Source organism: Sesamum indicum, linkage group LG10 (assembly GCF_026168435.1).
Source record: "Sesamum indicum cultivar Baizhima isolate 11 linkage group LG10, ASM2616843v1, whole genome shotgun sequence".
NCBI lineage: Eukaryota > Viridiplantae > Streptophyta > Magnoliopsida > Lamiales > Pedaliaceae > Sesamum > Sesamum indicum.
In genome coordinates, this window is record NC_142666.1 from 21,152,377 (window position 1) to 21,164,462 (window position 12,086).

At 38.7% G+C, this 12,086-nt stretch overlaps 3 protein-coding genes across 3 annotated transcripts; 1 reads left to right on the forward strand and 2 right to left on the reverse strand.

Annotated features, from left to right (window-relative positions):
• Positions 1 to 157: 157 nt before the first annotated feature.
• GEX2 (gamete expressed 2) lies at positions 158 to 6,270 on the forward strand. Its single transcript, XM_088886070.1, has 17 exons — positions 158 to 242; positions 329 to 652; positions 944 to 1,282; positions 1,548 to 1,874; positions 2,174 to 2,380; positions 2,455 to 2,498; positions 2,578 to 2,764; positions 2,860 to 3,168; positions 3,261 to 3,385; positions 3,554 to 3,771; positions 3,865 to 4,092; positions 4,198 to 4,424; positions 4,625 to 4,863; positions 5,050 to 5,206; positions 5,471 to 5,634; positions 5,776 to 5,864; positions 6,045 to 6,270. Exons 1-17 carry the CDS (start codon positions 164 to 166, stop codon positions 6,169 to 6,171), a joined length of 3,390 nt encoding a protein of 1,129 aa, XP_088742196.1. The 5' UTR covers positions 158 to 163; the 3' UTR covers positions 6,172 to 6,270.
• Positions 6,271 to 6,314: 44 nt separating this feature from the next.
• LOC105171546 (epoxide hydrolase 2) lies at positions 6,315 to 8,312 on the reverse strand. The gene is made up of 3 exons (XM_011092697.3): positions 7,755 to 8,312; positions 6,920 to 7,149; positions 6,315 to 6,749 (listed from the first exon to the last, which is right to left on the reverse strand). Exons 1-3 carry the CDS (start codon positions 8,229 to 8,231, stop codon positions 6,503 to 6,505), a joined length of 954 nt encoding a protein of 317 aa, XP_011090999.1. The 5' UTR covers positions 8,232 to 8,312; the 3' UTR covers positions 6,315 to 6,502.
• A 756-nt stretch (positions 8,313 to 9,068) lies between these two features.
• On the reverse strand, positions 9,069 to 11,234 carry LOC105171547 (epoxide hydrolase 1). Its single transcript, XM_011092698.3, has 3 exons — positions 10,570 to 11,234; positions 9,667 to 9,899; positions 9,069 to 9,576 (listed from the first exon to the last, which is right to left on the reverse strand). The coding sequence occupies exons 1-3, from the start codon at positions 11,047 to 11,049 to the stop codon at positions 9,306 to 9,308; spliced, it is 984 nt and encodes a 327-aa protein (XP_011091000.1). The 5' UTR covers positions 11,050 to 11,234; the 3' UTR covers positions 9,069 to 9,305.
• Between the last annotated feature and the right edge of the window lie 852 nt (positions 11,235 to 12,086).

Genomic DNA, 12,086 nt, shown 5'->3' on the forward strand with positions numbered 1-12,086 from the left:
ATGGGACTTGGAACCATATCTAACTGCCATTTCTGCCATAAACTAATCAAACTTCTCCCGCTTCAGTCTTTTGATCCTAGTTTTCCTCATAAAAAGAAACAAAGCAAGAAAACTGAGAAACTTATCCAACCCCCTTGAAGAAACTCACCAGATCATTTCAACAATGGCGTCCCAAGAACTAGTACTCTTTACTCTCTTAACATTCTTCACATTCTCTCTCAATCCTCAACCTGCAAGATCAGGTACATTCTCAAAAACTCCATTTGTATATAAAGATTTCTGTGTTAGATTATGATTATATTTCTTAGAACTTCTCTGTTTCCTGCAGATAATGTGCCACTGCCTGCTTTTGCATTCAGTTGGCTGAATGACAATGATACCTTCGTGGCAGGTGCGACTGCAACCATAAACGTGAGAGTTCTTGGGAATTATGAAAGTGGAAAGTATGAGTTTCCTTTTAAGCCAAACATCACAGTGAATGATAAGATGGGAAATAGCAGTTTCGTAACCGGGGTTACTTTGCATGTTGATGGTGGCACTGAGAATTGGAGTATTAGTTTTATTCCCATAATGGTTGGCTTGTTCAATGTGCTTATCACTGATCAGCATTTCCACGTCTTGGATTCGTCATTGCACTTCGGGGTGAACCCAGGTTCTGATTCTTTTTTGTTTTTGTTTGTTTCTAACCAACTGATAATTTCTTCTTATCTAGTGATTTGTTCTTGTGAGAGTGCTTTTGTTAATGTGGGAAGTTTTTGTTTTCGTTTTCGGAAGAAATAGTACTTGTTTTTAAAGTGTTCCTGTTAGTTATCACTCATCATCTTACTACATAATGGCTTTATTTGGCTGTTACATGTTTCATCAGCATATTAGTTAACTCTGTTTCATGAAAAAGAAAGGGAGAAAGCATTTTTAGTTCCCTTCTGATTACATAAATGTGTAGGTCGAATGTATCCAGCAGCTGGAATCTTGTCATGGCTAGATGGACTGGACGAGTTTATAGCTGGGACAGAGGCTGAACTATTGATCCTTCCAAAAGATGCATTTGGAAATAATGTCTCTTCAGCCAGTGAAGGACAAATACCTTATAATTTTACACTGTTTGCGTCAACCTTAAATGGTTTGCCCACAAATATTCTTAATATTACCCAAAAAGGATGGAATCAGCAAGGTTATATCTGCATTGGGTTTGTTGCAGCCACTGCTGGAAGACTGCTACTTCATGTACAAGTTGAAAACCAAACATTGAATGACCCTCCGCTGCCGTTCAAGGTGAATCCAGGTGATTCATGTGAGACTTATTAGTTAAAGTACTCTCTGTCTGGTCCGATTTTACCAGTAAGAATTATTAGATATCATTATTTTACGATGTTTGCTCAGGAGATAAAAGGTCTATGTGCCACTAAAAACATGTTGATTTGATACAGGTCAAATTCAGTAATGAAATGGAAGTGAATAGTTTTTGTACTCAACAGAAGTAGTTATGCTACTGATTGACTGATGAGATGTCTTGGACCCGTTTAAATAAATTCCATAATGTTCTACAGGAAAGCTGGATGCCCACAGTTGCAAAGCTCAATGGAATACAGAAACTAAGTACTTCCAATTATTTACCATGATGGAAGGTTTCATACACCAGCATGATCAATATGGCAACCTGGTTTCAGGATTGTATGCATTTGACATTGAGGTTATTGAGAAGGGAACCAATTTGTCTATGCCAGTGGCTGATCTACTCTTCAAAGATATCAGTCCGGGTATCCAATCATTTTCCTTCAGCCTATACGAGCCTGGAAACTTCATGCTCATGATATCTGATAAGGAGAAGAACACCCTTATCTCCAACATGCCACATGATTTCACTGTATATATAGGTACCCCGTTCTGCCCTTCTAGTTCTCCTGGTACTGCTTATGTTTATCCTTCCCATTTCCAAGTTTTTGTAAGACGCAAATGTTAATGCTAACAGTAATTTTATATTTTCTGAAAACATTTACTTCGCATCCAGTCAATTATCATTAAATGGAATGCCACATAATGTTCATTAGATTTCTGTGTTCATGGTTAATCGTAGATAGCTCTGTAGGAGTAACAATTCCCATTTTGGTCTGATAACGAAAGAAAATGGTGTGAAATTTAAGTTTACAGCTTGATGTTTAGGCTGATTCAACAGGTTATTGTGATGGGGCAAACAGTATTGTCAATGGATCAGGTCTTAACAATTCCGTCGCTGGTGATATTGCAACATTCTCCGTCTTCCTGAAGGACTCTTATTTATATCCATCTCCAGTTGATTTAGAAAACCTTAAAGTTCAAATTTTTCAAGAATCTGATTCCGAGATTATACATCCAAGCATACGGATAAGGGGGGCTATCAATGGTAAAAATTAACTAGTTTCCTCTGAGCATCTTCTTTCGTTATTATATTAATGGAAGCATTCATCTTTCCACCAGGAAGCTTTTCCTCAGGAAGATTAAATTATGGGCTAATTGATCCTGTGCAAATTGCTTCCGCTCCAGCGGTGGACCCAAAGAACACTGCAAGTATCTACATTTCTCATTGATATCATATGATAGATTAGAGATTACAGGCCTGCTGATCATAGATGGTCTTTGTTGCAGTCTGCTGGAAAACGGAATCACAAGTCTAGTGACTTTGCTGTCATTTATAAACCTGAAAAGAGTGGTACATACGAAATCCGTGTGTTTTGTGGAAATATTCCATTGAATGGTGGCCATCCATTTAAAAAAGAAGTCAGCCCAGGTACCGTTGAAGTTTATAGCGAGTATTTGCATTTCATCGGAGGGATTGGATGCTTCATTTGAAGAATTCTTGATAGGTTCTTTGATTGGCTGCAGGAGCTGTTAATGTATCGCTCTCAGGGGTTGTGAAATTTGCAGAGAAAGTCCCGAAGCTGATTAAAAATGAAATTGTTGTACAACTAGTGGATTCATATTACAATCCTGTTCTGCTGCAACAGTCAAAATTGACATTAGAGATCGCTTCGCTCAATAAATCTGCTTCTTTGATGTGGATGTTCTCTGATGAGAATGATGGAACTTATAGCGGTAGCTACCTAGCGAAAGATGTTGGCACCTATGAGATATGTGCTTCATATAATGGAGAGCGATTCATACCGTGCCCTTTTGGTGTGAATGTGTACAACAGTAAGTCTATAATGATACATTATGTCAACTGAATATTTTTGGAATTTTACATGGCATATGATTATCTACCTGATTAAATGAATGTGTTTCAGGTGAGTATTTCCCCAAAGCCTACAACGATACAGTTTCAGTGTGGGAGGATGAATCGATTCCTTTCAATGTTCTTGAAAACGATTATTTTGCTGGGGGTAATGCAAGTATTCTTGAGTACTCAAAGGTAAGTTCTAGACATTTTTGAAGAGGATGTAACAGCATTCACTTTTCTGAAAATCCTAAAGCTTTAGAAATTAAACATGCTTTTGCTCTATGACTAGTATTGATTCAAATTATTAGACAATTAAATGATATTTTTTTGAAAACTCACTTGATATATCGTCCTTGGCAGCCAGGTCATGGTTCACTTCTACAGCACGGCAACCTCTTTAGATATACACCATACAAAGGGTTTTATGGTAATGATTCTTTTCTGTACACGATGGCTGACATAAACGAGAACCGTGCTTCTGGTTCTGTGCACCTACTTATCCTCTGCAGGCCACCTCAGTTTGTTTCTCTTCCAAGTAACTTGCAAGCTACAGAAGATGTAGTTAGTCCCACATTCGGGTTAAATGCTACTTTTACTTGATCTTTTTCTCTTCTTCAGAATGAGAAAGATGAATTATGACTGAATGACAGCCATTTTTGTTATTCATGCAGTGGATTCTCTGGATTTGAGATTGTCTACTCTGCTTTAGCTGAAAACATCACTGTTACTCTCAGTTCCCTATCTGGGACTGTGTTACTATCTCCCACACAAATGCAATTTTGGCAGCCAAGGCGGAGTGAACTTTATGTTCACAAAGAGGCTGGAACAGCCAGTGAATTAACTTTGGTAGGCTCTTTAGATGCAGTCAACTTTGCCCTTCAGTCCATTCAATACTTTGGGTATGCACTTGCCTCTTCTGATATCTAAATTTTATAGCGTTAACAGAATAATAAGTGATTACAGGTAATTTGCTAACGAATGTTATTTGCTTGGCTTTGACATAGAAATGAGAATTTCTATGGTGGTGATACGATCCGAGTTTCTACCATAAACAGGAATGGGAGGAATGATATAGATGTTCCTATCTATGTGCAGCCTATCAATGATCCTCCTGTCATAAACATTCCCTCATTTGTTATCCTGGATCGTATGAGTGATGGGGTAGTCATCTTTGGTGAACGAAGAGACAAGATTGACTTCATTGGAGATCCAGATCTTCTGAATTTTCCTGGTAATACTGCAAACAGCTGAGACATTACTATCTCTGAAGATTAACGGGCAAGAGCTATTTTCTGGAGCCCAGATGATAATAAGTCGAATTCTTGAAATTTGAGTGCCCATTGACTCTTTCTGAAAGCTATGATGATATCATCATTTTGTTGAGGAAAAAAAAAAAAAAGAAACCTGATTTTCAGCTAATGTGGTGTTCAGGTAATAGGTCTAGCTTTTTGATTATGTTCTCCATAGAGGTCAGTGCTGGACTTTTATCGACAAGCCTTCCTGCAGTGCTCATTGGTTCAACTGAACTAAAGTTGAAAACTAGTTATCAGTGGCAACCTCTTCAGACGTTCGTTACCATCTCAAAGCATTTCGTGGTGAAAGCAAAAGGTATCAGGTTCCGGGGTACCATTGATGACTGCAACAGTATCATGGAGCATCTATCATATCATGTGAGTCCGCTGGAACCATTTTCTAATCATACTATACTTTCTGAGACAGTGGAAAGGTTTCTGTCCTATCTTTGTTCCACATGCTCTCATTCTTCCATCGAAACGTTTTGATCATGGGTTTTCGTTTTTGCGTAATCAACACTTACTGTTACATAATCAGACTCTTAGTTCCTAAAAAAATTCCAGGAAGGTGAACATGGTGCTGTTTTGACTGTGATGGTAAACGACCTTGCAAACCATGGATGCTACCCGAACTGTGCTGAGATGATGTCGATGTGTCTATTTGCTGAGTCCACAGTAAATCTGATCAGACACAGGCCCATGGGTTCATTGGCAGCTCATGGTAAGACTGTTAGCTATACTCCTTGCTTTAAAAATTTCAAAACATTTTTTCTCCTCATAGCAATCAAGAATGAAACACAAATTCAGTTACTCAAATGAGCCCATAAACTCCTAAATCATATGAGTTAGTTGTACGATTGATGATGTTTGGTTTACTCACAAGAATTGATTCTTCTGACCTAACATGCTGATGCTGGCCTACTTTTATGCTCAAAGGTAAAAATTACATGAAATTTTATACCAGCCTTTTATTGCATGGTTGCAGCGTTAGGATCAGCAATCGTGATTGAATCCATTGCGGTGTTTTCTCTTGGTCTGCTTCTTTTGTTTTTCGTATGCAAATGTGCTGCTGTTCTCGTCCACGAAAAGAAGAGGCGGAAGGCCCAGGATATTCAGCTATCCAAATGTGAAGGTTCCCCCAAACAAAATGTAAGTTGGTTTTTGATGTTCGTACTCTTCTGACCTTGATTCTCACAGTGAAATTCGTTTTTGCCTGCATATTTCTACATTGTTTCTCCATGAGCTAAATGAAATATATATACAGTTTACAAAGTTTCTATACATCTACAGTTGGCTGGAGACAGTTCTGGAAACGAGAAACTATATACAGGTTATTGTCCATTACCCTTCTTTGGAGGCCAGCATTCAAACTCCCAGAGGTATGTGGTTAGACGAATTGGTCATGAGTTATTTCACAATCACTAGAAGATGTCCTCACTTGTACCAATTGCTACAACTGTAAATCAACATTCAATCAATTCATCAAGACGAAGGTAGAAGAAGTTTAGAGCCTTGTCAATATGTTTTCAGTATGATTTATATGTGAAGTTGAATTTCAGATCAGTCCATATATCTGGAACTGAGGAAGCTGATGAGATCATGAAGAATTCCCCTCGGTCTTCCACTGATCATCATGAAGATGTTCTGCCCTCAGATGTTGCGCCATCTGTTTCTCTGGAGGGATGAGAATCTTAATGTTTCACCCTCAGATGTAAGGCCATCTATTTTGCTGGGACGATGATGCCCGTGTGCATATCAGAAATGATATATCGTTAGAGTTTATCATCTCGTAAACCAACTTAAATTGGAAAACATCCTTTCACAACATATAAGCACACATTTTTCACTTGGATATATTATACTTCTGTCGTGAAAATTCATGAATACTAACAGAAAAGTAATACATATAGCTTCATAAACAGGTTGAAGCCTCACCCCCTGATTCTGGTTGCTTAGAGCATGTACATATAGATGGCCATCACTTGAGCAAACTCCCAGTTGTTACAAAAGGAAGCATCTAAAACTGCTTAAGAAAAGCATAGATGTGTTCATTGATCTCATCTGGTCTTTCTTGATTGATAAAGTGAGCAGCACCTTCCAGCACTACGACTTCCTGCAACAACGGCACAAATTTTTTGAACCCACCTTTGTGTATATGATCTTTGGTTCCTGGTACATGATAGGTTATGTCAAATTCCCCGACAATAAACTTTGCTGGCACTTTTACTTGAGCCCCAGACCAGGGTGCATTCAATTCCCAGTTTCTGCAATTAGCAGCAGCAGGAGAAGTACGAATGAACATTAAATATGTCAATCCAAGCATCACACAGTATTCAGCTTGGAAAATAACAAAGGATGTAAGGGGAATGGGTCATTTAGAACGATTATAACAACATTCAAATTCCAAGAACCGAAGGCTGTGGAGAGCACTTACAAGCCAAACGCGCGATAGTAATTCACTCCTCCAGTGAAACCTGTCTGTTCGAATGTGCTGACATAATAGTCCAGATCCTCTTCTGTCAACCAAGGTGCTCTCTCAAGAGAATAGCCAAATCCTTTACCCTTGGGAAAATAAAATGGACCAGGAGTGCGGAATGCAAAAATATTCTTGACAACTTCCTTAACACCAATATTTGCAAATTCAGCTTCTATGTCACCAGGTTCCTGCAAATAAAGCAATATCTCTGTTACAAAACCGTTAAATTGTTCATTAACATCTTATAGCCACAGAGATGCTTAAGATGTTCGAAATATTGTGAGGCTGCTTAAACAGAACCACACAAGCATGGTTAGTATTCCTTTCTAAACTTTGGTCCAAAATCCCAGAATCTTAATTGATGAGGTAAGAATTCACAGCTTGAGAACAAACCATTGTCTTTGAGTAGAGGAAGTCGTGGCTGCCATTGGTTGAAATTTGTATAAAGCTTTTGTAAAAAACATTAGTTTTAAATTCAACTGCTTGGACAACTAATGATTTTGCCAAGGATTTGAAATCCCTCATTCTCATTCAGCTGAAAGCTATATGTTCTTTCAAAATCATGAACTCAAGCCAAGAACCTAACAGCCATACTAAGATCCTTCAGCCGAATTAGACTCACAGAAAGAAGTTGGAAGAATTTTGAGCAGTAATCATTAAAGAAAACTCTTCACCAATATCATGATTCTCGGGCAAACAATTCCGCATCCACAGAAGAGTGCCCTCCTATCCAAGATTACACATAACATACACTAAAAATCCAGGATTCTACTAAAATACGAGTTATTCCTACCTGAAATCTGCAGATATAGTGATCATCCCCGTATAGACCCCGAAACATCTCCACGGGATTCACCTCAGGATTCCTGGGATAAAAAGCAACACTCAAATTGACCAAAGCCTTGACTCTATCAGGCCTGTACAAGCACAAGTGCCAAGCAACGAGAGCACCCCAATCATGCCCCACAACGAAAACCTTCTCTTCACCCGGCGCAATCGCGTCCAGGAGTAAGATCAGGTCGCCCACCAAGTGGAGAACGGTGAACTTGGAAGGGTCGTCGAGGGGTGCGCCGGTAGTTTCACCGTAGCCCCTCATGTCGGGCGCCACCGCACGGTAGCCATGCGCGGCCAAGAATACCATTTGGTGGCGCCAGGAGTACCAGAGCTCGGGGAAGCCGTGGACGAAGAGGACCAACGGGCCTTTGCCGAGCTCAGCGACGTGCATTTTGATGCCGTTGACGGGTATTATCTTGTGCTCTATGTTCTCCATTGTTATCTCTCTCTCTCTCTCTCTCTCTCTCTCTGTGTGTCTGACACTGATTTCTGATTTCAAACTGTGGGGACGGCAGAGAAACTATAAATACACAGCTGTAGAAAATGGCTCATTTTTTAACAACTTTATCTCTCTTGTAATTTATGTTGCTGACTTATATACAACTTAATAAAATATCCTTTTAAATAATAATAACGTAGTTATTATATGTTGAGCTGAACATAAAATACAATAGTGTTCAAGGAGTTTATTAAATTACCTAAATATCCCTGTTAATTTGAGGTATTTAAACTCCATAGTTGACTATTCTGACCATTTTTGATCAATTGTGATCAGTGAATAAATAAAGGCCTTAGGATTATGATGACGTGGCAACATTTCAAGAAACACGTGGCGCTCTACTAGACGATACCGTACGGTTATAAATAGCCTCATTTATGATTATTCAAATTACGTTTTGTCTATCATTTTACTGTCGTTTCGTGATCTCATTCGATTTTATTTTTATCTTTTTGACCCCGCCTTTCTAACTTAAGCATCGGAAAGCCATCGTCGAGGGCTACTTGGCTAGTCTCACGTTTGCTTTGTTCTTAGGATCCACCAACAGGTAGTACGAAAGAAGGATTCAGCGACCCGACTTAGCGATCCAACCCTGTGACCCGATCCTGATTTCGCGCGACCTACATCAAATAGAAAGTATAATAAAAAAACTCATGATCATATATATTCACGTCCGAAATATGAATATCAATCGTGTAGGGAAATAATTGGTTGATACATTCACATGACATGATCTTGAGTTCATGCAGATACTGGTGAAGTCTATCGACCAAATTTTCAGCAAATTAGCTTCATAAAACACAAACATCAGTTGAGAACCATGTCAAAACGAATTACATACACCGAAACATTTTATCCAAATTAAGTTCCACCAAACTCGATCTGAATTAAAATTTTTCTTACACAAACTACTTGTTTCTGGACATAAATGCTCAAACTTGAGCCATCAATCATAAAATACATAATTAACAGAGAAGAGTGGTATAGTAGCACAATGAGGCTGCACGCAGATCACAATGCTGAACAATGGGAAGAAGAGAATTGCTTGAAGAAAGAGTGAATGTGGGCATTAACATCATCAGGCTTCTCTTCATGAATGAAGTGACCTACCCCTTCCATTACAACTACTTCCTTCAACAGAGGAACATCTCTCTTGAACCCACCCTTGTGTATGTACTCTTTGCACCCTGGGGCATTGTACGTCAGATCAACATCCCCAACTATGAACTTCACTGGGACTGTAATTTGAGCCCCCGTCCACGCTGCCGTCAGTTCCCAATTTCTACAAACATCCGCACATATGTCATTGATTTTTTATGTTTAACAGTTTAAACTTTTAGATGAGACATAAATAAATGGATCAGAAGATTACATGTCGAGTGCTCGATAGTAGTTTAAGGCTGCGGTGAAGCCAGTGAGGTTATATTTGCTGGTATAGTAATCGACATCTTCTTCAGACAACCATGGAGGCAGAGAAATTGGAGTATCAGGGAATGGTTTGCCCTTAGGAATGTTGAGTGGACCTGGAGTGCGGTATGTTAGGAAATGTTTCAGCACAGTCTTTGTACCTATTTGGGCAAATTCGTGTTCTATTGCTCCTGGTTCCTGCAAAAACTAGTTAAGGATATTAAAAACAGAAAATCTAATTGATAAGGCCTCAAACACTTCATAGGTATGGGCCGATCACCGGAATGATCAAACATAGGCCTCCAAACCATTAAATGGTATCCAAACAATATGTAGTTAATACGAATTTTGTGACGCATAAGCCTCTTTTAAAGATCAATTAAGCCATTTTCACGTCTTTTATTATGATCAAATCGTACTTTGTAGTTAAGATTATAGTTCAATACTAATTTAAGCATCGTTGCGTGCCGTTTCAGCAAGCCTAATGTTTTGTGTACGAACAACCCTTATTAATCTAAATCGAGGTAATAATTTGAATCCATACTCGAAGAAATTGTGAAATCATCACGATTGCCAGGGTATTGAGAACCTCGGCCCAGATCACTAATAATTATATTTGATCTACATTTGGCGTTGTTTGTATGAATTAACAAGGAATGTGCCCTTTGAGCTAGTGACGTTTTTACATTGTGAGAGAAAAAATCGAGAAGTTGTAAAATTTCTTTATTCATGTTGAGAGCAGGTTTTCAAGACAAGCCGACTCTAATTAAAGCATATATATAAAGGTATTAATTTAAATTTATAATTTGTTCTTGTTTTTTCTTTCCAAAAAAGAAGTAAAAAAAAGAAAAAACAAAGGGAAATTAACCTGGAATCTGCAGATGTAGTAATCATCTCCATAAACAGCACGGAGCATTTCAAGGGGCTTCCTGCTAGGGTTTCTGCGTGTGAAAACCACGCTCATATTCACCAAAGCCTTAACCTTATCCGGTCTATACAAGCACAGCGCCCAAGCAACCAAAGCCCCCCAGTCGTGGCCCACCACCAACACCTTCTGATCATTGGGCGGCGCCAACGCGTCGATGAGCGCAACGATGTCGCCTACCACATGCAGCGTGGTGAATTTCGCGGGATCACTGGGCGGGACGCCAGTAGTATCTGCATAGCCGCGGAGGTCGGGGGCCAGGGCCCTGTAGCCGTGGGTGGCGAAGAAGGTGATCTGGTGGCGCCAAGTGTACCAGCACTGAGGGAAGCCGTGGAGGAAGAGGATTATTGGACCATGGCCCATTTCTGCTACGTGCATGCTAATCCCATTTAAGCTCAGTGTTTTATGTTCTACTCCTACCATTTTCAGAGTGTGTGTGGAAGTGTTTGTGATTGTGGGAGCAGTGAGTTTGTATTAATATAGCAGAAATGTTGGATTAGTTTTTGCTTATTTCCAATAATCAACATATAATTAGTTTATGTATTAATTATGGAGTGTCTAATAAATTAATTAGGAGTTATAGTGAAGGGGAGGAGGGCCTCAAAACAATGGTGTTATTAGATATACATACATAGTACAAGTACAAAATACCTGGCATATACATAACCAATCAAAACTAATCTAAAGTTGCTTAAAGGTGGAGAAAAGAATCTGCAGCATCTGTAATAAAAAGCTAAGGGCTGCCAAGCTGCAGCTTTTGCTTTATGCAACTTTGCAATGTGGTAGTTACGAGTGTGAAGGGGTGGGTTCAAATATTTGATTTATTATTATTATTATTATTATTATGTGGGCCCCTACATCATCAACTATTACTTTGCATGTTGCTTTTTAATTGGCAATTACACTAATTTTTTTGTTATTAATAATATATTTTAAAATAAAAGAAGATAACATGCCAAATACGTAGAGGTAAACAAAAAGGAAAGGGGGAGGGGCAGAGTGAGAGCGAGAGAGCATGTTAGTGCAGAGTGTGGTCTAAATTGACAAGTCCATACGACATATGCTGCCGCCGTCCCCTATTTTGGATTCTAATCCCTCTACAAAACCACATTTGCGGTTTTGCCCCCCCTTTTCCCCACTTCCCACAAAATTCAAATACTCGAATCCAAATAAATAATTCTATACATCTTAAATTGAAATTTAATCATTTACTTTATATTATCATAAAATAAGCATGAAATATTGCTTACATTCCGACAAATCAAATTTTAAAAATTAAAATTGTAGGTGAATTAAATATAAATATATTTAGACATATAAGAAGCGTATGGTAAGCAAATATTATTGTATGATATGAATGAGATTGGGCCTCGGTGGCTGCACATAAATATTCAAAATCCCATGTGATTGTCTCACTCACTTTCCTACTTATTATTTCAAATTGTGGACCCAATTATTGC